The 22,065-nt window shown below is 47.3% G+C and overlaps 8 protein-coding genes across 8 annotated transcripts; 6 read left to right on the forward strand and 2 right to left on the reverse strand.

The window, feature by feature from the left end:
* Nucleotides 1-1,907: 1,907 nt before the first annotated feature.
* Nucleotides 1,908-2,609, reverse strand: FSST1_011127 (uncharacterized protein; the record flags this gene model as incomplete). The annotated part of the gene is made up of 1 exon (XM_083234230.1): nucleotides 1,908-2,609. One exon carries the CDS (start codon nucleotides 2,607-2,609, stop codon nucleotides 1,908-1,910), a length of 702 nt encoding a protein of 233 aa, XP_083080823.1.
* A 1,999-nt stretch (nucleotides 2,610-4,608) lies between these two features.
* Nucleotides 4,609-8,350, forward strand: FSST1_011128 (uncharacterized protein; the record flags this gene model as incomplete). Its single annotated transcript, XM_083234231.1, has 5 exons — nucleotides 4,609-4,724; nucleotides 4,795-5,311; nucleotides 5,380-5,508; nucleotides 5,565-5,790; nucleotides 5,856-8,350. The coding sequence occupies 5 exons, from the start codon at nucleotides 4,609-4,611 to the stop codon at nucleotides 8,348-8,350; spliced, it is 3,483 nt and encodes a 1,160-aa protein (XP_083080824.1).
* Nucleotides 8,351-10,500: 2,150 nt separating this feature from the next.
* FSST1_011129 (uncharacterized protein) lies at nucleotides 10,501-12,427 on the forward strand (the record flags this gene model as incomplete). Its single annotated transcript, XM_083234232.1, has 4 exons — nucleotides 10,501-10,824; nucleotides 11,041-11,488; nucleotides 11,537-12,347; nucleotides 12,406-12,427. 4 exons carry the CDS (start codon nucleotides 10,501-10,503, stop codon nucleotides 12,425-12,427), a joined length of 1,605 nt encoding a protein of 534 aa, XP_083080825.1.
* Nucleotides 12,428-13,138: 711 nt separating this feature from the next.
* Nucleotides 13,139-13,591, forward strand: FSST1_011130 (ankyrin repeat domain-containing protein; the record flags this gene model as incomplete). Its single annotated transcript, XM_083234233.1, has 1 exon — nucleotides 13,139-13,591. One exon carries the CDS (start codon nucleotides 13,139-13,141, stop codon nucleotides 13,589-13,591), a length of 453 nt encoding a protein of 150 aa, XP_083080826.1.
* A 1,843-nt stretch (nucleotides 13,592-15,434) lies between these two features.
* FSST1_011131 (uncharacterized protein) lies at nucleotides 15,435-16,354 on the reverse strand (the record flags this gene model as incomplete). The annotated part of the gene is made up of 2 exons (XM_083234234.1): nucleotides 15,435-16,014; nucleotides 16,068-16,354. 2 exons carry the CDS (start codon nucleotides 16,352-16,354, stop codon nucleotides 15,435-15,437), a joined length of 867 nt encoding a protein of 288 aa, XP_083080827.1.
* A 1,854-nt stretch (nucleotides 16,355-18,208) lies between these two features.
* Nucleotides 18,209-18,662, forward strand: FSST1_011132 (uncharacterized protein; the record flags this gene model as incomplete). Its single annotated transcript, XM_083234236.1, has 2 exons — nucleotides 18,209-18,427; nucleotides 18,474-18,662. The coding sequence occupies 2 exons, from the start codon at nucleotides 18,209-18,211 to the stop codon at nucleotides 18,660-18,662; spliced, it is 408 nt and encodes a 135-aa protein (XP_083080828.1).
* Nucleotides 18,663-19,242: 580 nt separating this feature from the next.
* On the forward strand, nucleotides 19,243-19,656 carry FSST1_011133 (uncharacterized protein; the record flags this gene model as incomplete). Its single annotated transcript, XM_083234237.1, has 2 exons — nucleotides 19,243-19,443; nucleotides 19,495-19,656. 2 exons carry the CDS (start codon nucleotides 19,243-19,245, stop codon nucleotides 19,654-19,656), a joined length of 363 nt encoding a protein of 120 aa, XP_083080829.1.
* Nucleotides 19,657-21,002: 1,346 nt separating this feature from the next.
* FSST1_011134 (uncharacterized protein) lies at nucleotides 21,003-21,632 on the forward strand (the record flags this gene model as incomplete). The annotated part of the gene is made up of 2 exons (XM_083234238.1): nucleotides 21,003-21,317; nucleotides 21,552-21,632. The coding sequence occupies 2 exons, from the start codon at nucleotides 21,003-21,005 to the stop codon at nucleotides 21,630-21,632; spliced, it is 396 nt and encodes a 131-aa protein (XP_083080830.1).
* Nucleotides 21,633-22,065: the final 433 nt, after the last annotated feature.

Genomic DNA, 22,065 nt, shown 5'->3' on the forward strand with positions numbered 1-22,065 from the left:
AGCTGAGCGCCCGAGTTCAACGTGAGGTCTATACCCTAAGATATCACACCTACTGCAACATGTCAGTTCCCTTTGCGCAATCATTCATCAATCATAGGTCCAATTGGATGCCAGCCTCTCATGTCAAGCTGTGACACGTCACGTGACTCGCCAGGAAGAATCATTGATCAGCTTTTCCCGAGTTTGAACGAACCACTGCCGCTGATCAACGGCCCTGTTTTAGAGGAAGCCTTCACTAATGGGAAATCTAAAAATGCATTTACTCAGGGCGAGATCACTAAATCCACTAGAAACGAAGTAGATACTATCAACACAACCGCCGACAACAGAAGCTTATTGGAAACACCAAATCTGCACCCCAGAAGCTCTGCTATGACTTCGACAGCGAATCTTGATCTAGCTTTAACTGCGAAATCTTTATTGGTACTATTAGGAGTTTGCTCCTTAACGCCCAACAAAGGATCATTGATGGAGCCTTCTGTCTATAATGCTCAACAGGGGGATGGACGACGCCTTCCTACAGGTGCGACAGCAGCAGACATAAGTCTAGTACGCGATAGCTCCCCTCTGTGCAGTTCGTTACCTCTGCCTAGTCCTTGTGCAACGACCGACACCGACACTGGCTCAGCAAAAAAAAAACACAGCGACCTCCGGAGGTAAAAAGCGCCGGATCAAGTTCATTACGGCAACTCGTCAGCCTGAGGTTGGCGATATCGAGGACCAGCAGCCATTGCGGCTCCGCCTCGATGCGATCGCGTACTACCGCCAGTAGCTCTTCGCCGTCGAGCTTGCTATCTAGGCCGAGTTTCCGGGCGCATACTTTATAATCTTGCGCGAAAGTCGTCTCGTTATCGGCGTGGACCTAGAAGACAGAGCAGGTGGGGTCGTCGCATCGCTGGTATGCATATTCAAGCGCGATCTGGGTTTTTCTGCTCTTGTTAGTGAGGCGACATCAAAGTAATGGGTACTAAAAACAATGTGCGGGATGGGTGGAAGCTATCGTATTAGTGGTATAAATTCTCTATTTTTTCATTTCCATGCGGAGTATGTATCCCATCATCGAACTGCATTAGCTGCGATGCATGCTAATATGGTTCTGTGTCCCATGCTGTACAGCTACTACGTGCATCAATATCTTTATTCTGATAGGCTTAATCGAAGACATTCGCGGCTCTCGATATATGATACACCTCGAGCCGGCTCGGGCCGCTATTTTGACGACTCAGGGGTAAAGCTTTTGCGTCACGTATCTTGCGCACCAACGGCTGTCAGGTGTAGTGGCTGGTTTCCAGGGTTGAACTTTGTCTGCATACCCATTTCCTAGGAAACGAAATTCGGCACTGCCTCTGTGGCTTCCTTCCATCTGTTTACTCGGAAGGCTGTAGAGCGTTGTGTCAAGCCTGCCCAATGATCCTGCCAGAGGCATGATCGTAAATACATGTATGCTGAGGCTACCAACAGTGTCCGATCAGTTACGATACAGTGATATATCACCTGTTGCCGTCAATGAGGTGCCAAGCTCTGTCGAGGTCGTCCAGGCGCTTCTGGACAAGGGAGCTAGCGTTACGGTCGCGGACAAAGACGGATGGACGCCGCTTCACTTAGCCTCGCGGAAGGGGCACGTCGAGGTCGTCAAGGCATACGAAGAGCTGTATACTAGAGTTAAGAAGATTCTTCATGACACCCATAAACGACTCTATCAAGTCAATAAACCTTATCCCTTGGGTCAAAAAGATGTTGTACTTATTTGTGTACCAATGGATCGTCTAGAACCGTAGCAATCCCTCTTTATTCCAGTAACAAATGTACATTGATGCTCCTTCCATACATGACCTAGGTCAAGCTCTTCATCTCTTTGAAATAGTGAGGTGTGGCAGAGGAGTCACGCATACAAGCTTTTCTGACTATTACGGTACCTCCTTGTCACGAATCAGGACTATCCACCCAAAGCCCTGCATCAGCTGCATTACCCCAGGGGTCGGTCTGTCATGATAACATCTGATGACAATTTTTTTCAAAGAGGAGATGGCCTTCAACTGCACGTCGACCTGTAATAAAGCCTCATGAAGGGGTTGTAAATTGCTGGGAGTTTCCTCAACAAGACCAAAGGCATTGCTCTGATGCACGTAAAATTCTAAGGTCTTGAGATTCGTACAATAGTCTCGGAGAAGCTTCAAGCTGCGCATGCCATCCTGCTGAAGCCCCAGCACTTCGGGTCGTCCTTGTACCGCCTCAAGCGCAGGAAAGCTTAGGGATATATGGGATAGCAGACGTGCATGAGTAGGCGTGGGTGAGACTAGAAAGGCTTCTAGGATCGAAGTTTCGCGTCGCATTGTGGTATCGACAAAGTGGAAGTGATTCGAGCCGTAGAAAACCGCGTTGGTCTCTGGTTCGTTGAACTCTCGACATTTCGCCAGTGGCAATGTAGGCCATTGCGTTGGTTTGCCAGGCACAAAGAATTCTATGGGTCGACTTGCTGATTCCTGGAAGACGAATATTGGATCCGAGGCGACAAGCATTTTATTATAAGCGTCCTTGAGAGCCTCTGGCGACATGTTGGAGAGGACATCCTTGGGCGAGCCTAGTCCGGCTTCCTCGCTGGATGCCATGGTTTCGAGGGCGTGTGCGGGTAGGCAATGAGGAGGAAGATGCGGGTGGTGGAAAGATTTTAATCCCGGAGAATGGGAGGGAAAAAGCGAAGCAACATGGGAAAGTCAATGAACGTTTATTGGCCTGTTGTGATCGAGGAGGGGTAAACATCTATCGCAGTTTTATCGTTATGATGTGGGTGCGGGGGTTAGCATTCTTGCCCAATGACGGAGACACTCTTATGCTTTAACGTAAGCCACCCCACTTAAGTTTCCGACGCGGTTTGAAGTCCTGTCAGGTTGCAGCACTTTCCACATTGCTTCACGGGCTTTCTCAACAGCTGGAATCTTTGCGAATTCGGCATTGCTGTTATAAGTGACTTTCCATAGTTTCAATTATTCATTTGCATTCTGTAGAAGTGTTATTTCCCTATTTCTAATTCGAAAATTTGACAGTCCAATTGACGACCAATCATCTGAAATAACAGCCTAACAGTCGGATCTTGTGTAGCGTGCGGCGAGAGACCAAAGCAGATTGTTCTAACTTGCATATATGAATGAGGAGTCTCAAAGAAACGCTATGACGGTTGTTTTGCAGGCGAAATAGGTGTAATGGCGGGAACAGGAGCCTTCGGAGTCTGTGGCCATCGGATTCATCAGGACCTTCGCCATGTTAACTGGCCGCAGTCCAGTTGCCTTAAAGCCGGCAACAGCGTTATATTTCGTAAGTGCTTCCTTCAAAGCTCTATTGTAGTTGTAAAGGAAGGATATCCTGCCGATATGACTTAAGTCTGCAATAGAAGCAAGATCTGATATATAACGACAATAGAAGTGCTCAAGAGGACTTAATATAGCAACATCTAACGGCTGTAGGGCGTAACAAGTGTGTATAGGAAGGAATAATCCAAACATGTTATTGTAGTAACACTCCCGAAGGAAATACCCAGTTATATAACTTTTGTAACTGTGAAAAGTAAAGAGTTAACGTTTGTCCCTCTTCTTTGGCATTATTAACAATATGAAGATCGTTTTCGACTAAACTAATGCAATCTGGTTATTCATCTAGCTTTTCTTGCTGAAGGCGAAGCTCTAGGTCTCCAAGAAGTCTAATTTCTATAGGAAGTGTTGTTGTTAAATAGTCTTCCCTTCGAAGATAACTAAAGGAGGGAGGACTCTCTCTTCCGCTGATATTCTTTTGAGGATTGAGATCCATGACTCAAACTAGGCTGTTTTAAAAGAGCAGCCTTCTTCTGCGTAACCAGGTACTAGACCGTTCATCCCTACTCCTTCTATCATTCCAGCTTCACCGATGCTGTAGCAATTCTTCTGCTTAATCATTTGTATAGCCGGCATCATTAATTACATAAAGAACGCCTTAATAAGTTCAGTAGAAGCTCATTTATAACGATTAGTATCTATTTCCTTGCGTTTCAAAGTCTTTAATTTATTGTAACGACTTATAATGGAGTGTAGCCAGTTTTTTTTTAGTTTTTTTTTTTAAATGCCATCTGAATAACCATTGCATACTGCAACCTTACTGGCAAAAGCTCTAACATATTGATGTGATACTTGGCATCGTAGATCAGCTTAGATAAGAATGCAGCCACAAAGCTTCCTTCCTTAAGCTTCCTTGAGCTTTTAGCGCGGTTTCTAGGCTTCCTTTGGTGTTGTGCTTCCTTTGACGCGATCTTGAGCGTTAAACAGTTTAACCCATAAGCTTCGGCAGCTTTGTTGATAGAGACGTCGTTTTTTACGGCTTCCAGAGCCGCATGCGTATCTTACTCAGTCCATATGGTTGTTTGGGTGGCCGGTCTGTGGGTGATGGGCCGGTTGTGGGGTGGCCGACGTTATACAGCAAATAACCGGGATTGAACAAGCCAACATCGCGGCTAATACTGCACACCCATTGGTGAGCCTCGTATCCTGAGCCTTTTTTATTGTGATGATGCGTTGTATAAATGTGCAGAAAACTGCTCGAGTCAACTGATTCTATGTCGAATCCTGTTCAGTTACACACAACATGCCGTCCACCAGCCCGCCACAAGAAGGCTTTCGGTTCAAACTACGCCGGCGGCTGAATCCCTTCCGTCAGCGCAGTGACAATTCCAGTCCTGATGCCAGTGCTATTGCAGCTAGGTGAGATCTTGTTCAACCCTTTTCCTCAGCTTGCAGATGAGATCCTTAGGAACTGAACTATGCGATGCAGTCCTAACCCTCCTACGAGGCACACGAGTAGTGCTGCACCCAGTGAGACAGCCATCGCTCTTGACCAAGCCAGCGAAAGCACCAACCTCCCTGCAATCCCTGTAGGCGGATCAGCGCCTCAGAATGGCTCTCCTTCTGTCACCGTCTCTGGCACAGCCGTCACCTCCACCGCTGCTTCCACTATTGAGGTGGTACCTACTCCTGAGCCGGGCATTGAGGTAGCCGTTGTTCCTTCGGACCTTTGGAGTAAGGCCTACCGGGAGGCAGTACAGAACATGGGTCAAGATGTGGACGTTGCTGTCCTCGAGGGAGAGAACATCGCACAGCTATTCAAAGAGCTCGAGGGGGTTGACAAAGACGCAACCGACGAATCCGTATTCCTGCGGGGAGTGAGATATTTGCATTCCATACAGGTCCCATTGGAACGATTCAAGCTGGCATTAGATCTGACTGCGCCCTTGACTGCCCTTGAACCCACCACTTCTACCGTCTTTGGAGTGATTAGAGGTGTTACAGCGGTGAGTATTGCTGCAAAACTCACATTATGAATCATTCTGCAGGTTAAGACTAACTAGATTATATGCAGGTAGCTATTAGCATTTCTACTGCCGATCTTGATTTCGCGAAAAAGATTGGAGAAATGCTGGAGCAGATTTCGTATATTGATGATTGCGATACCCTCGGTCAAAGGGAAAACAGAGCAGACATTCACAGGGTATGGTCTCGTTTGTTTCCACATGCCTAGTGAATACGCTTTCTAACAGCATACAGGCACTCGTATCGGTCTACCAGAAACTTCTTGAGTTCTATGTATCTGCCTACGAGTTTTTGTCGAAGAGAAGGACTAGGCTAGTATTGGCTGTGATATCGGATACCGGCACGCTACCAGATATTGTCAAAGACTTTTTGAAACAAGCCGAACATCTCCGCAGCATTGTGGAGAAAGCCACCTTCGATATTGTTCAAGATATCAAAGCCATGCTTTATGACGCGAAAAGTATGTATTCTTGTTTCCAGTTGTAATTCCAGGACTCTTAGTACGCTCTTGCTAATTCAACTCAGTCTCTCAATGGTTGGGCCGTGACAAGCTGTCTCAGCAGAGTCTCCATCATGCTTCTTTACAGTCCCTTCGAGCTAATTCAGCTTGTGAGTTCCTCCTGGAAAAGCCTGAGTTCAAAAATTGGTATCGAGCATTCGATTCTCAGCAGCTGGCCATTCTTGGAGATACAGGAAGTGGCAAGACCATCATGATGAGCTTTCTCATCGATCAGCTGTCTCGGCGAAGGCACCACCAGCTGCCACGACCCATGATTCTATACCACTACTGCCAGAATGACGAAATGGGGCACGCATTATGCATATTCTCTTCCTTGATTCTGTCACTTCTCCAACAGTGTGAGGGGTTGAAAAAACCCTTTTTTGACTGGTATAAACAAGACCTACTCACCGGAAATTTTGAGCCTTCGACAAATATCCATAAGTTAGTTGGGTTCTTTCAGAGGACTGTTGAGGAGCTCGATCGGCCGCTTTTCCTGGTAGTCGATGGCTTGGACGAGTGCGACAGGGGATCTCGGAATGTACTTCTTGAATCACTACAAGGTTTATCACAAATGACCTCGGGGTTGAAAGTTGTACTATCTTCTCGTCCCTGGAGCGAAATACTGAATCAACTGGATGGGGTTCCAAGGGTTTACGTCGGCGCTGATCCGGAAAGAGATAGGATTATCGCTGAGAAGAGCGTCGAAACAATCCTAGCTCATCTGCCCGCGGATACCAAACAACTCGTTGTGGAGAGGCTCTCTAGTTTGGCGCAAGGAAGTGCTATATGGACGAAGATGGCAGTTCAAGCCATTTATACCTCAAAGATCATGGCACGTGGTCGCATGAAGAAGTTCCTAGACAATATGGCACAACCAGAGAAACTCTCCGAACTATACGCCAGCCTGTTCATTCGATGCGCTGGGGAGGGCCCAGAGGCCCAGAATACGGCAGCTACGGCCTTGGAAATTCTAGGTACCGCCCGAAGGCGGCTAAGCATTCTGGAACTCGCTTGGGCTGTCGCATTGGGTACAGCTGATCCGGATGTCACGACTGTCGCTGAGGTTGCTGAACTAGTAGATGATCAGGGTGTCATGGCCCTCATTCAACCGTTCGTTTCTGGCATTGATTTCAACGATCCCAAGAAACGCCAAGTCATTGTTGTTCACCAATCAGTAAAGGAGTTCATATTGAATGAATTGGCTTTCAGTCGGCCAGGGCTTCAGAATGTTGAAAAGCTGCCCGCGGCAGGAGGTAGAACAGTGGCCCCGCCTATCGCGTCAAGGTTGGAGAACAATATTTTCAATATCTGCATCCGATACCTGCTTCTTGAGGAAATAAACCATATTCCGTTGTTTTCTGACGAGCAGATTGCTATACAAGAATTACCCCAAGACTTGGATCTATTCAGCGACGATAATGACGCCGCTGCCTATACTACCAATTGTTCGTGGGAGAATTGGGAGGAGGGGATGATCCGATACGACCCAGCAGATCGTGGATTTGGCGAGCTCTTTGTTTATGCCTCTTGCCACTGGATAAATCATTTCGGGTCTGTCGTAGCAGAACCTCTCCCCGATCTAAGAAGTGTTGAAAAATTGTGCCAAGCCAACTCAACCAGGTTGCACAACTGGACTAGCCAGAACAGCCGACCGGATTGTGTAGTTCAGGCAAGATTTGAGTTCGACGGCAGCCTATACGACCCCCTGAGCATTACATCGCTCTATGGATCAGAAGTGCTGCTGCTTAAGATGCTTGAAACGTCCGAATTTGAGTCTCACAAATTCTTGCCTAACACAGCTATGCTCGCTACTGATCAGGTTCTTCAATGGGGCGACTTATGCAGACTTCGAATGTTGTTTTTTGGACGTGGAACTGGACGCCATCTTCAAAATCTTGAATTTTTCTGTCACATCATCGATTCGTGGCGCTTTTCCAACAAACATTACAGTCATGATTGGGATGCTGCATTTGACATCATCAACGACATCCCCGATATTTTAGTCACGGAGGGATGGGGCAATGAGCTCCTCTGCCTAGCTGCCAGCCGAGGCTGCCTGCCGGCCATTGAACGCTTGCTGAAAATCGCCCAGCAGAACATTGATCTCAGGCAGGAGCTACTGCGCGGGCCTCAGCGCCAGCCACGAAGCTTGACCCATCAAGCCCACCAGTCAATTGGAGAAGCCGTCCTGGCTGGTCATGTTGGCGTTGTCGAGTACTTATTGGAGCAAGAGGGCATTGAAACACATCTTCACCACCGCAATGCGAATGGCGAAAATGTCCTACACCTGGCATCTATACAATGCAATCCTGCCATGTTTTGGGCTTTGGTACCTCGCTTTCCCGACGGGATATCCCAAAGAGATTGCCAGGGCAAGACGGCATTGATGCGAGTTGTTGAAAACTCTTCCACTTTACAGAACCGCATAGGATCGGCACAAGCACTCCTATCTTTGAACACAATTGACTTGACCAAAGTGTGCTGTCCACAAAAGATCAGCAAGAGGTGTTGCAGATGACTAAACGAATGCATGACGAGGTGATGTGCAATCTATTGACCGAGTTCAGTCAAGTCTTATTGAACGGATGATGGTCGAACAGCTGAAGTAAGTAGGTTGTTGCTGGGTGTCAACTCGGTGGAAATGTCCAGTTAAGCAAATATTGCTGGGCTTCCTTTTTCAGTTATTCCTACCAACGGTCATACCCTGTTAGCGGCGTTGGCTGATAGCAACATTCTCCTAGCAAACCAGATGGTGTCTCATTATTTTGTGCGGCTCGCCTTAGACCTTAGTCTATCATGAACCAACCGGTACCTAAATTTGCGAGTTACAGCACGTCATGCAGCCTGAACCTTTCTAGGGAGCGGTGCAAGCTACTATCCCTTTGACTGGTATAGCCATTTTCAATGTAGCTGGCTCCACTTGACCCCACGTACAGGAAGGTTACAAAGACTTCGCCGATGATAGAGGCAAGATGTATGTCATCCTTCTGTAGTCCTGATACATCCAGTTAAAGTATATAGATCACTAAGTTTGGTAATAATCATCAATTTGCAACTTAGCCCAGAGGTATCCACGAAATAAGAGACATTCATTTGAACCCCTAAGTGTGACTTGCGAGAAGGGCTATGCCAGTTAAAGGGATAGCTTCTGCTTGATGTTTCATAATAGAGGCACGGCCAGCAGCGCATGCTTCGAGGGCTTTGGTTACTCTACCCACGCGCGGTGGGCACAGCGTGCATCATCGTAATGATGTCCGGGGCACATTCCAAATGGATTATTACGCTACTGGCAGAGGACAGAGTCTAGCCAAGGATCAACAACCATTCGCTTCTACTTCAGCATCATGCCCCATCTGGATTAATGTTAGTTCTCTGCGGTATCAGCCTTTGGATAGAATACCTCTGAAGTCACGCACGTCAGTTGGGGGCAGAGCGGCCCGGCCCTCCGTCAAACCCCGCTTCGGAGTAGAAACGTGGAATATTTATCAAGTACAACCTTAGAAATCTTTCATTCGCTGGCATGGTTCAGGCTGCATTTTTGTCATCTGCCGAAGCTTCACCGTTCTTGCGGCTTCACGCGATACTTAGTCCTTCGTCTCCAGTTTGGCACCGACGTTGTCGCTCCGCATATCGGAGGTTTAACGAAACGGCTGTATATTCCATATCAGACGCTCCATCACTTTTTTTTATTTTTATTAAAAAAACAAAATAAAAAAACGGTCATTGAGAGACCTAGGATAAGGTCCATTACTTTTTACACAACACCTCTTCTCCTTGTTTAAGCATATGTTTCAGCTTACGCGCCAAGGCTGCATCAAGGTCTTGATCTAAAGGTATACACCTAAATTTCGCAGTTAATACAGGTAAGATATTATTATTGAGACATTCTTAGGAAATACCGTTTCAAGCTACTCCAAGAATTCTATCGCTGAAATTGACACGAGAAGCAACTAGTTCTCGGCCCTCAGACTGTTACCCTACGTCTGAGAGTGCCATGACGGGTCCGTGATGAGTTGTTGTCTCCCACAAAACTAAGGTGAATTCCCAAATGTTGGCTGGCACGTGCTGCCAGAGGCTGTAGTTCATGCTTGAGGTGAGCTGCTTTACCTGTGAGCCGTACAGTCTGCACCAACATCCAGATCACAGAAATCACAATAGACACGATGAGCGACAGCCTCCCCACGCGCCGACACTATGGTCCCCTGTCAATCTACCATCTTTCGGCATAACGCCTTATCTCTTGTTGCTTCGTAGACTAATGGGCAGAATATATGTAGCAGATGAAAGCGACAACCAAAAGAGGCTGAGGGATAACGAGTTCCGTACGTGTTCGCCTGGTTGTTCGCCTGATTTGCTTTTATCAGAAAATCAGGCGTCCAGCTGATGTATAGGCGCCTTTCGTGCGTCGCCATCGCGAGACGCGTTGACTTTGACATGGATTTCTTCGCCAATCATATAGCTACAACGCCCAGCCTGCCGCAAGTTGCTGCACATACGCGCCGTGAACCTGACTGATGGAATCCTCACACGTCCTCAAAGCCTGATATATGCCCGCCGCCACTAAGAGCATGCGGGCATCGCTATATGCCTCCTCGAGCGCTCCTCTGTTGCGATTGTCTGTTCATACAGTATCACGTCTTCCTCTTCGCTCGACATTAATCGCTGAGCATGTCGAACCCCCAGAAGTACACGGTCGGCTGGATTTGTGCCGTCACCACCGAATTTGTCGCTGCGCGAGCCTTCTTTGATGAAAAACACGACCAACTCGAAATAATCGCCGATAATGACAATAATAATTATGCTCTGGGGAAAATCGGGAAGCACAACGTTGTCATGGCCGTCTTGCCTAAATTTGAGTATGGCACGACCTCCGCCGCCACTGTGGCAAGGGACATGCTGCGCAGCTTTCCAAGCATTCGTTTTGGATTGATGGTTAGCATCGGCGGTGGTGCTCCAAGCGCAAAGCACGATATACGCCTTGGCGATATTGTAGTAAGTGCCCGCGGCAATGGAAAAGGCGGCGTGTTTCAATATGACTATGGCAAGGCGATTCAGGAGCATGCGTTCGTGACCACAGGATCCTTGAACCAGCCGCCACAGTTACTCCTGACAGCATTAAGCAGGCTCGAGGCTAAGTATAAGCTGGAAGGGCATCAGCTCAATGCCCATGTTGATAGGGCATTGGAACAATAGCCACGTCTGCGACAGAAGTATTCTCGGCCACCCCCAGCCAGCGATAGACTCTACTGGCCCGATGTTATCCATCCGGACTCGTCAGACGAATGCAGCGACGTGTATAGCGACGATCCCGCTTGCTTAGTGTATCAAAAAGAACGGGGCGAGCAGGAGGATGACCCTGTCATCCATTATAGGTTGGTCGCCAGCGCGAACCAATTGATGAAGGATGCACTTACTCGGGACAAGCTGGCGGCTAGTTTGAATGTCCTTTGTTTCGAGATGGAGGCTGCTGGTTTGATGAACCACTTCCCGTGTTTGGTGATCCGCGGGGTTTGCGATTATTCTGACTCGCATAAGAACAAGGACTGGCAGGGCTTTGCGGCAATGATGGCGGCGGCGTATGCCAAAGATCTCCTACGCCAGATTCCTCCCAGTAAAGTTGAGGCCGAGATGCCTATTAGCGAAGTCCTCAGTTCTAGTTAGTATCACAATATCAGCTTACGCTTTCTCTTCTAACTTGGAATAGTCGAATCCACAGGAAATAAAACCAAGCATGCGGTAATAAGCATGGCATCTGACTATCATTTCGCCAAAATCGAGCGCTGGCTGTCCCCGCCGGATTATTTAACTAATGCCAACTTGGCAAGAGGACGCCGTCATCCCGGCACTGGGGACTGGCTTCTAAACAGTCCCGCCTTCCAGGAATGGAAACTTAGGTCACGCCAATACCTGTGGCTCTACGGTCTGGCAGGATGTGGCAAGACTATTCTGAGTACGACGATTCTTGACCATCTTCTACAAATAGACACCCACACGACGCTTACATTCTTCTTTGACTTTAACGATGCCAGGAAACAGAAACTGGAGGATCTCCTACGCTCCCTGGCAATTCAGCTTTATCACACCGGAAACGAAGCCGCGGGAAGACTTGATAGTCTTTTCACTTCCCACAATCATGGAGGGAGGCAGCCCGATACGACTGCCTTGTCAGCCTGTGTCGACACAATGGTACAAACTGCCGGAAAGGTTTTCATTATCATTGACGCCCTAGATGAGTGTACAGCAATGGAAGAACTTCTGCAATGGCTGAAACATTTAGCATCCAGGAAGGCTCAGCTCATCGTCACTGGCCGGCCTGAAGTAGAGTTCCAAAGCGCAATCCCTCGGTCATTCGGCAAACGAAACTGTGTCGAACTTAATAAGAACGTTATCAACGCTGACATACGCTCCTACATTGAGGCAACCCTTGAACAGAAGCCCGATTTCGTGGGCAAGAAACTATCTCAAAATATTCTAGACGAAATCCGTAACAAAATCGGGGATGGAGCTGACGGGATGTAAGTTCTGGCCTAGGCCATGTATATAAAGCAAACACTTCTCTGACATTCGTCGCAGGTTTAGATGGGCAGCTTGTTAACTAGAAACTCTTGCGAAATGCCTGAGCCCAAAAGCTATCAAGTTAGCTCTTAGGTCTTTGCCCCGGGATCTGAATGAGACATATAATCGCATGCTTTAAAATATACCGTCGGAATACAAGAGCTACGCAATTCGTCTCCTGCAGTTTCTCGTCTACACCAAGAGGCCTCTAATGCTAGCAGAGGCTATCGAAGTAATAGCTACCGAGATAGATCGAGAGCCTCGGGGCTTCGATATTGATGGTAGACTATCTCTAAACGTCGACGTCCTACGATATTGCCCCAGCTTGGTAATAATCGCCACAGTCACAAACTACACTGAGACCGTGGAAGAACTTCATCTTGCTCACTTCTCTGTCAAAGAATATCTTATTAAGCAAGCCCAGTTCGACCTCAAAAGTGCCAGCCTCGCTATCGCTAAAACTTGCTTAACGTACCTTACTGATGCCAGGGGCAGTCACAGCACAATCAGATGCGAATTTCTAATGGCACGGTATGCAGCAGAGTCATAGATAGACTACGCCATTTCGGCCGAGACCTCCGAGGACATCGTTCAAACCACGGTTAGCTTTTTACAAGACAAGACAACATTTCAAAGGTGGTATCAATTATATCAGGCCGACCGCAAGTAGGACAATAAACCAGGACCTCCCAGCGCATCCAGATTATATTATGCTTGCCTGTGTGGGCTTTCATGGGCTGCAAGAGATCTGATGACAGAGGGAGCAAACGTCAATGCGCAGGGTAGCGAGTTCAGCAATGCTCTACAGGCTGCCTCGCTTAACGGCAATCTAGAGGTCGTGCAACTGCTGCTAGACAAGGGAGCCGATGTCAACGCGCAAGGCGGCTTATACGACAATGCTCTACAGGCTGCCTCATATAATGGCAAACTGGAGGTCGTGCAACTGCTGCTGGATAAAGGAGCCGATGTCAACGCGCAGGGCGGCCGATACGACAATGCTCTACAGGCTGCCTCACTTGATGGCAATCTAGAGGTCGTGCAACTGCTGCTAGATAGAGGAGCGGATGTCAACGCGCAGGGCGTCTTTTACGGCAATGCTCTACAGGCTGCCTTAAATATAGGCAAACGAGAGGTTGTGCGACTGCTGCTAGATAGAGGAGCCGATGTTAACGCGCAGGGCGTCGCTACGAGAACGATCACGTAGTGCTTGATTCGGAGTGAGTGGACCATGAGATACCTGGCGTTCTACATATCCGATTTGAAGGCAATTCAACTCAGGAAAGCAAGAAGAAGTCTCTGTGGATCCTCATCAAACCGGATAACCTATATCGGAGCCGTCTATGCAGAGCGTTTCATGAGGTAGCACCATACCGTCCATCTCCCACAATGATTTCCTAGGAAATGCAATCGCCTTATGCTCAACCAATGAAACCCACCATTATCGTCCCGCCCCAACCCAACGCCTCATAAACTGCGAAGAGATTGTTTCCTTCATATGAGTCTATATACGACAGCGGTGATGTTCCTCAACAGAATCATCTATCGGGAATAAAAATACTAATCGAAATCAGAGCAATAAAAAGGGAGATGCGCAATAAAAGCACACAATAATAGTGAGGATCCCCCAGTTGTCACCAAGAGTATGGAGTACCTTGCTTCTACGCAGGAGGCATTACAACAACTGCCATATCCTACAGAATCAGTCCAGTCTTTTATAGTCGTATAAGTTGGTGAATCAAAGGAGGATCAAAACGGCGTCGCAGGTCGCTATGGAAGGTTATATATAAGAAGGTTGATAATCTCCGCATACTGAGGCCCTCTTGAAGGTAGAGAAGCCTTAATTAGTTTCTGCTTCTACCCACTTTGTTTTCTTGTTACATACAGTGTAGTGATCTGGTAGTGTAGGATGACTGTGATTAAATATAATCTGTCGAATCTGTTACGTACTCCAACAAGGAAAATTGTCGCTGACACTCTAAATCATACTGTAAGCGGTCAAAACTTGATTACGAGATAAACTATCAATCACCGGAGTACTATTGCACTGCATTGCAATACCCACAGCCCACAACCGGCGTTGAGGAAACTGCAAGACACGTTGTGTTTACTTACTAAAATGTACGATCTAGCAAATAAGAGGTAGGCTAAGTATTCAAGCGAATGAAAGAGCTGAGATACAATTAAGGTAATGACTGTTGCCCCTGGGCGTATGAGCGAATTGCCCGACCTAATAACAAGACTAGAAAATGAGAGTGTAAAGGGATGTTATCTTCGGTGTGTTCGGAGTCCAAGCTGTGCCTCGAGCAGGTCCATTCTTTGTTCTAAATCCAGTTGACGTCTTGCAGTCGACCTTGCCTTGTCTTCAACCCTATGAGTCTTGATTCTGTTTCGGTCTTGAAAGACTCGAAGCCTAGCGTATGCCTCCCACCAAGGCTCCTGAGACTCGCTGGATCCATTTTCCCTGCCACCTCCTTCACACATCTGAGGATATGTGGTTTGCGTGGCCACGGGAGAGTCAACCATGTAGTCCATGGGTTGCTCTGTTGGATTTGTTGGCAATGGCAGGAGTGAGCTTGGAAGCGAGACCAGTGAGCCTGAACCTGACTGCAGAGGAGGTAACTGTTGAGCTTCGAGCCTAGGACCCTCAGGCTCTACCCCGGGAGTAGAGCCAGCATCCAGGCTCGAATAACGGTGTGTATATCGTTGTAAATTGGCGGAAGAGGTTTGAGATGGTGGGCGTGCTAATGCCTGCGATTGAACCGAACCATTGTTGCTAGTTGAAACAGGGGCTACACCTGAAGGCGCAGGAGCCAAAGGTCATGAGCGAGATCGACCGTATGCATTATTGTAATTCATGATGTAAGAAAACTAAGTGCAACTCTCTTAATTGTGATACAGACCAGAGCTGAGAAGCAGCTATATCTATGGCAAGGCACTACTTTAAATATATACCGAACCTGCACAGCAGGGATCAGCTTGAAATTAACCTAGAGCATTCTCCAGCCGGTTTGGGAAGTCAGGTAACCCAACAAGCGCCATCTCCCCTCCTACAGCTTCATCGGTGTTAGGCATGCCGAAATGGTAGATATGACAGTGATATACGTTCGCTCATTGGTTATCTCTCCAGTGCTAACAGTAGTGGAGTCTGGTATAGGAATGACAACAGGAACAGTGACTGTAGCGGTGTTAGTAATAGGGGAAGTGATGGTGGTGGTGGTAGGGAAAGGAGTGGTTCTAGCGCGATTGACGGAAGTGGTGGTGGTAAGGGCGGGCATGTCTGTCCGTAACCGCGCGCTTGTTTCGTCTGTCTTTCGAGTTTCGCCTATTCCTATAAGTGTTTTGTAGCCTAAAGGCCTTTTTAGAGTGACTGGCGTCGAGGTAGTACCAACAACTATGTCAAGAATTCCTGACAACGGCGTAGATACAGTATCTGTGGCGACTGGGGTAATATCTTGGAATACACCAGTTAGATTCCCCATGTCGGGTGTCAAGACATGGGTCATGAAGGTTGTGAGCGACATACAGCGAGCGGTTTCTGTTATCAGCCTCGGCGTGGCCGTCAAGACCGGGCTACCCTTGCTGATTACAATACGGTTGCAAGACATGGTACCCTCCTCCTCGCACTGCCTATACGATGTTAGTGACCTCGCTCGCTTCGGTGACCTGCAGGTTCACAGCACCATGTGATATAAGCATTCCCATTTGGGACATCGAATGGGATGGAAAACTGAGCCAACTGCGAACCAACACACTCTGCAGGTTCGAAATACCAAGTCATACTGGGAAGCTCATTGGCAAACACAAGTTCCGCTGAGCATCGTGCGCCGAAAGCATTACGGATCTTCATAGATAACTCAGAACCTGCGTCTAGTACCAACGCAGGTTCCTCGGTACAGGACTCAATGTTTCCCAAAGCTGTACCGCCAAATGAAAGAGAAAAGAAGCACAGAAACTGAATGTAGTTCATATTCGAGATTTGAGAATGGCAGTCCAGTCATGAATGGTTTGAAGGGGAAGTGAATGGGAGAGAAGGAGCTATTTGTAGGACCAGCTGGGTTGCTTTCCCGTTTTCCGTCATCAGACTGCTGAAGGCGGCATGCGGTTTTTAGAAACCACCCCCTCGGCGTTAGTGGTGGCCTTTATATAAAGACTGGCAATGGTTCAGACTATCTAAATTTTGTCCTTCCATACCTTCATCTTCGGTTCGCACTTGACAATGAACTTCAACAACAACGAGACCTACCTAAACATGGACGATCCCACCTTGGGCATGTTCCCCTTTCTCACTAGCCCGGATCAGATGCCCAACAACGGACCGCAGCTAGACCAACAGAGGTGCGGACTACTAGGCATCGATCACGACGTAAGCTAACCCTAGTTCACCTGACAGTAAAGACACTCTTGAGTCTGTACAGCTTGTATTAAAGTGGATTGTCGAATACCAGATCAAGCTAACCCAGCAGCTTGGCAAGATTGAGGAGAAACTGGACAAGGTTAGCCAGGGAAATCAGAATCTTGAGAAAAAGATCAATGAACAGAGCGAAAAGATGGACAATCTAGAGATGTACTTGCTTGAGCGGTCGCAGGCGATCATTGAGAGACAGAATGATTGTATTGGACTGCTGGAGTCCCCAGGACTCAGGCCAAGTTATGCATTGTCCGATTATAGTCAGGACTCCGACTCTTTGTCCAACTATTCAGTTTATTTAGAAAACATAGTAAATTAAAGAGCTAGTCTCTTTTTTGTTCATATATTAGAGAAGATTACTATATAGAGCTTGTTTCCTCGTCTCTGCTATCTGATAGTGATATATCCCGGCAATTATTACTGCGATGCCTTTTTCTGGGCTGCTCCCCAAAGAGCTTTTCCTAGTGATATTTAGCGCTTCAAATCAACCAAGGTTACGAGACAGACACACGATCTTAGCTATAAGCTCCTTGCGGTGATTAAGGTCTTCGGATGCCCTCTCCTCCTCCAAGCGGTCTTTGGACAGCTCAGTTTCCACCCGATGCAACTCTAAGAGTGTCTGGGTCTTGAACGTTAACTGTTGTGATTCGTTCGTTTTATCCTCAATGGCTCTAAGAATGCTGAGCCTTTCCTGATGTAATCTATCAGCCTCGCGGTTGAGTCGTTCCTTCTCGCGGGATATGACTTCGGAATCTGCGTCACAAGCATCTTCCACCATGGCAATTGCCGTTTGAAAGTCGTTTTCAACGGTCCTATCTTGCTCGGAGCGCCGTAACAGTCTTGCCTCGTACTCGGCTTCATGGTCTGTAAGCAACTACAAGAGACTCTGGTTTTGCGCGTTCATGGTGACTGGATGCAGAATCCTGAACACAGAATTGGCATTCATTTAAGCATTTTCGATCGGCGGTCGTGCTATGCGGGCACTTACTCAACTTCCTTACCTAGGTACCTGTCAACCCCGCACGTTCCCAAGGAGGCACATACATTATGCGCCAGCCAATCAAGTTCCTTTCCACATCTGCGGATACTGTATTATTGGGTCGTGCATTTTATTCTGCTATCGCACACCCGGGCGCGCAGCTTGCTCGTTGGGGTGTGTGAAACAAATACTTGATACGCATCAGGGTGTATAGGACAATTCACAAATGTACGCCCAGGCGTAGAAAGACTATCATAACCGCGTTCTTTTAGGTGGTCTCGATGATGCCAACCGGTCGTTGGCGGTTAATCTGGCTGTACTGTTAATGCTGAAAACTGATTTTGGAATCAGAAGTTTCAACGATGGTTTATAAGGAGGAGAGGATTGTTGAGAATTGACGACGCAGAGAAATTCATCATCTAACGTTCAAAAATATGACAACTACCGCCGACTTCAACGAGCTTTGCAACCAACTTCTGGAGTGCCAATGCGCATGCTGGGCATGGCAAGGTGCATATACGGGAGAGGTAGAGCGAAACCAGTATCTCTATATTGAGCTGGAGCGACTTCACGCTCTTGTCAACGCTCAGCAGGAACGTATCACTTATGTCACCAAGGAAAACCAGCGACTTAACCTCCTCGTAGGACACTTGGTAGCTTCCCCCATATGACCACATGTGATTATACTAACGCACAAAGGTGCCTCGAGATATTGGTCCCGCTACTACATACAAGAGCACAGGCTTAGAGCCGATTGTAGACGAGGAAACTGAGGAGAAGGAAGACCCCCCCAAGAGCGACATTGTTCAAAGGCTAGAGACTATTGCCGAAATGTCTGACAGATCCTCGTCCCCCAGTACTACTCAGGCCGAGGAGAGCGAGCCTTAGTGTCTCCAGATTTGTATTTCAGAACGACATTCTTCAAGAAAGTAGCCGGACGGTTGGAAGGATCGTGTTAGGAGATGATCACTGGCTGGTCAAGGACTTACTCTTCAAGGCAGGCAGCTATATGAGATTCTGCTGAGATTTAGGGCTTTCGTAGACTATGCTATTGAGATATATCCGACTCTAAACCCCTCTACCAACAGGTGGTGCTTCTTGCTCATCTGCGTAAATCTCAAGTCCTTAAAGTAGTGCCAGAAGCAAGTTCCAGCAAGTGGTAGCGATAAGCTCGTAGTTCCAGAGTCGATTGTTCTTCTCTGGTGCGAGGGGTTACTGCATACGAATGATGCTCCCGTTCAGAGCAGACTGCGCTCAACTTGCTTCTGGATCAGTATCCATACCTTACACTAGATAAGAGAATAGAAACCATTAGCGTACTATTTTTAGACTCAAAGGAGGGGGCTACTGAAAATAGATTATATAAGGGCATCTACTATCTTCTGGAATATAAAACCTCACTACAGGAACTTACAAGCCAGTGCAAACTGGTCATCTACAGCTCTTACTTAGACAGCTACTAACCACCATGTCTCAGAAGTCTCCATCCAAGGCCGAATTTATGGCTACTCTTAATAAACTTGTCTCTAGTATGCTGGCCATCGATCGCCAGACAAAGACTATGATACGGCAACTGAGTCACGCTGAGTATATCTGGCACGAGGCGAAGTCCACAGCCCAGAGGCTTAACGTCGAAACTAAGAAGACTCTCAAGGAGACAGTGGAGATGGTATTCTAAGCACTTTCGGTGTGATTAAGTTAGTGACTAACGTAAGCCCAGTTGAACCACGCTGACCCTATCCTTAACGATAAGGACGACAGGCCTGGGGCACCTTATATACCTACTAACCCAAACCCCTGGAGCGCCATCGAAATCGGCATATCTATGCTAAAGTTAGCCCCTACTCAAACAATTTCCAGTCCCACCTCAGTCAAGCAGTAGATCTTGGGCTTTATTGCTACCCTATCGTTCTATTCGTTCATCCCATCAAGTGGGATTCCTTATATACTTGCCAGCTTGGCATACCGTTCATTTTAAACCTCAATGGCTTTTGTCTCTTAGTCTTTAACACTCGCAAGTTCTAAATTTAAAGTGAAATCAGGCTCCCTGTTGTCACAAGGATTATTACAGTATGCGAAGTGACCTCATCATCGAATGCCTATTGTGCTCGCTGCATCCAATCACTCCATTCGTGGTGTAGTATAAAAACACAGCGTTTCCCCTTTAATGTGACACCCTTCCTTCTCCCTTTCATCTTCTACCTTTCCTCTGCCAATATATCCAGCAACGAAGATACCATGCAAAACCTGCTCCATGAGCTACAGCACATCTCGATCGCCAAACATAACAGCAGCGCCAAACAAACAGTTCGTCGAGAGAAGTACCATACGGCTAGCACCATTCGAAAGAAGTCTCGGCCCCCCGTTGGTCACAGATGGCTACAACAGCCTCACTCGAAACCGAAACATGTAACACGCAACAACGTGGTGTATGGTCTTAGCCAAAGCCATCACCGACTGCCTGACCTCGGTACGAAGACACAAACTGCCGCGAACGCTCGGTGTAATGAGCTTGATGGAGATGGGGACGTAAATATGGGGGTCGCGGAACAGTTTTCGTCACGATCTGGGTTTATCGACTTGCAAAACCTGGCTGCCTTCGACTTTGTCGACTTGACTGATTTTAAGGATGATCAAGACATGGACGTATTTTTGGGCAAACACCTGGTGATAGGGAATGAACCAGAAGGGGATGCCGTTTGCAGACGAGAAATTAAGTCTTAAAATTCTTACAGAGGCCACACATTGAGTTCTATATAAGTCGTACTGCGCACTCCAAACCATTTCCTAGGAAATAAAATAACCAAAAATGCTGCAAGGTAATGACGGTATAGGGTAACTCTACTGACTAAGTAGTCAAGTGGACTGGCGGCCTATAGAGACACAGCTAGCTGTGTCATTAATATCACGTGCCCGTCAAGACACAGCTAGCTGTGCCTCTAAGATATGTTATGTAAGCTCGATCATGTAAGTGAGTATGTGTTGTGAGGCTATTCACAACAGTGATTTACTGTATTTCTAGCTATATGATGCATCTTGTGATAGATACAGCATGACTCACGCTTCCTCTTGTGCAATGAATAACATACAATCGCTGGTGTTGATACAATGAATCAGAACACGCTTCCAGGTATATAACCCGAGTGTTCTTCGGCCATTGTAGTAGCTATTCCTCTCATATCAAGCATCTACAACACTCATAACACCCAAACTGCATAGACAGTCATCATGAACCCCAACAACCGCCGTCATCAGAACCCTCCTCCCTTCGTTGTTCGAACTGACGGTTCAGCAACGCCTGCAACTTCTGCTCCTCCCGTGAACTATGTTCTTCAGTCTATCCCCAACAACAATCAGACTATCCCTCAACGGCCGGCTCCTATGAATCCTCGCAACGATCCCCTCAACCTCCAGATGGACTTCTGGCTTACGCACACGAGGCCTGGTGATGCCACTAGCGATGCTGCTTTGCAGCAACAGAATCCTCAAGCTCTCGTTGCTGCCCAGAACACTTCATACCTTCCACCGGGGCAGCCAGTCAATGTGATACAACGGCCGTACGGGTATCAAGTTGAGGGAGAGTGGCATATCGGCTATTGGTACGATCGACTTCAACACCGTGCTCGAGAGCAACCACAAGCAGACCTCGGGCCTCAATAGAATTGTAATATGCTTTTCAACTATGATCAGCACTATCGTAGCCAGCAGCTTGCAGTCCCTGGGGTCAATTGGCCTACCCCAGCAGTAGGAATGACTACCTATTAACCTGTCATTCAGGCTCTTCAAAACACAGGGATATCGGTCATTCGCGTTGATCAATTTGGAAATGCACAGTGGGTTTGGCAAGGAAGGCATTAGCTTGGGGTTATAGCATAGTTATTTGTGACTTTGCTTGCTTAATAGTATGAAGAAATTAACCACCAATACAAAGAGATCTTCAACTCAAGAGACAACCTACTAATTGATGTTGTAATATGATGAATGTAATACTCCTAAATCGCCCTTTTCCTAGGCTTTTCAACGATATATACATCATATCAATTAAACTACTGTACCTATTTTAGTCATGGGGCTTCCGATTTTGATATACCCGTTGCTGATCCTTATGATCCCGGGCCGCCGCCTTCCACACATAATCAGATCCACGATAAGTCGTAAAAGGTTGTGCCTGTAGCTCCTTTTCAACGTTCCTCTCAACCCGTGCAGTCTCGGCTTTATCGAAGTCAAGATAGCTCATCATTTCCTCCTTGGTCCAATCTCGAAGACTTCTTCCTATCCTACATTGACGGCC

This window comes from Fusarium sambucinum, chromosome III, assembly GCF_050947815.1.
Source record: "Fusarium sambucinum isolate potato_lamoka chromosome III, whole genome shotgun sequence".
Classification (NCBI taxonomy): domain Eukaryota; kingdom Fungi; phylum Ascomycota; class Sordariomycetes; order Hypocreales; family Nectriaceae; genus Fusarium; species Fusarium sambucinum.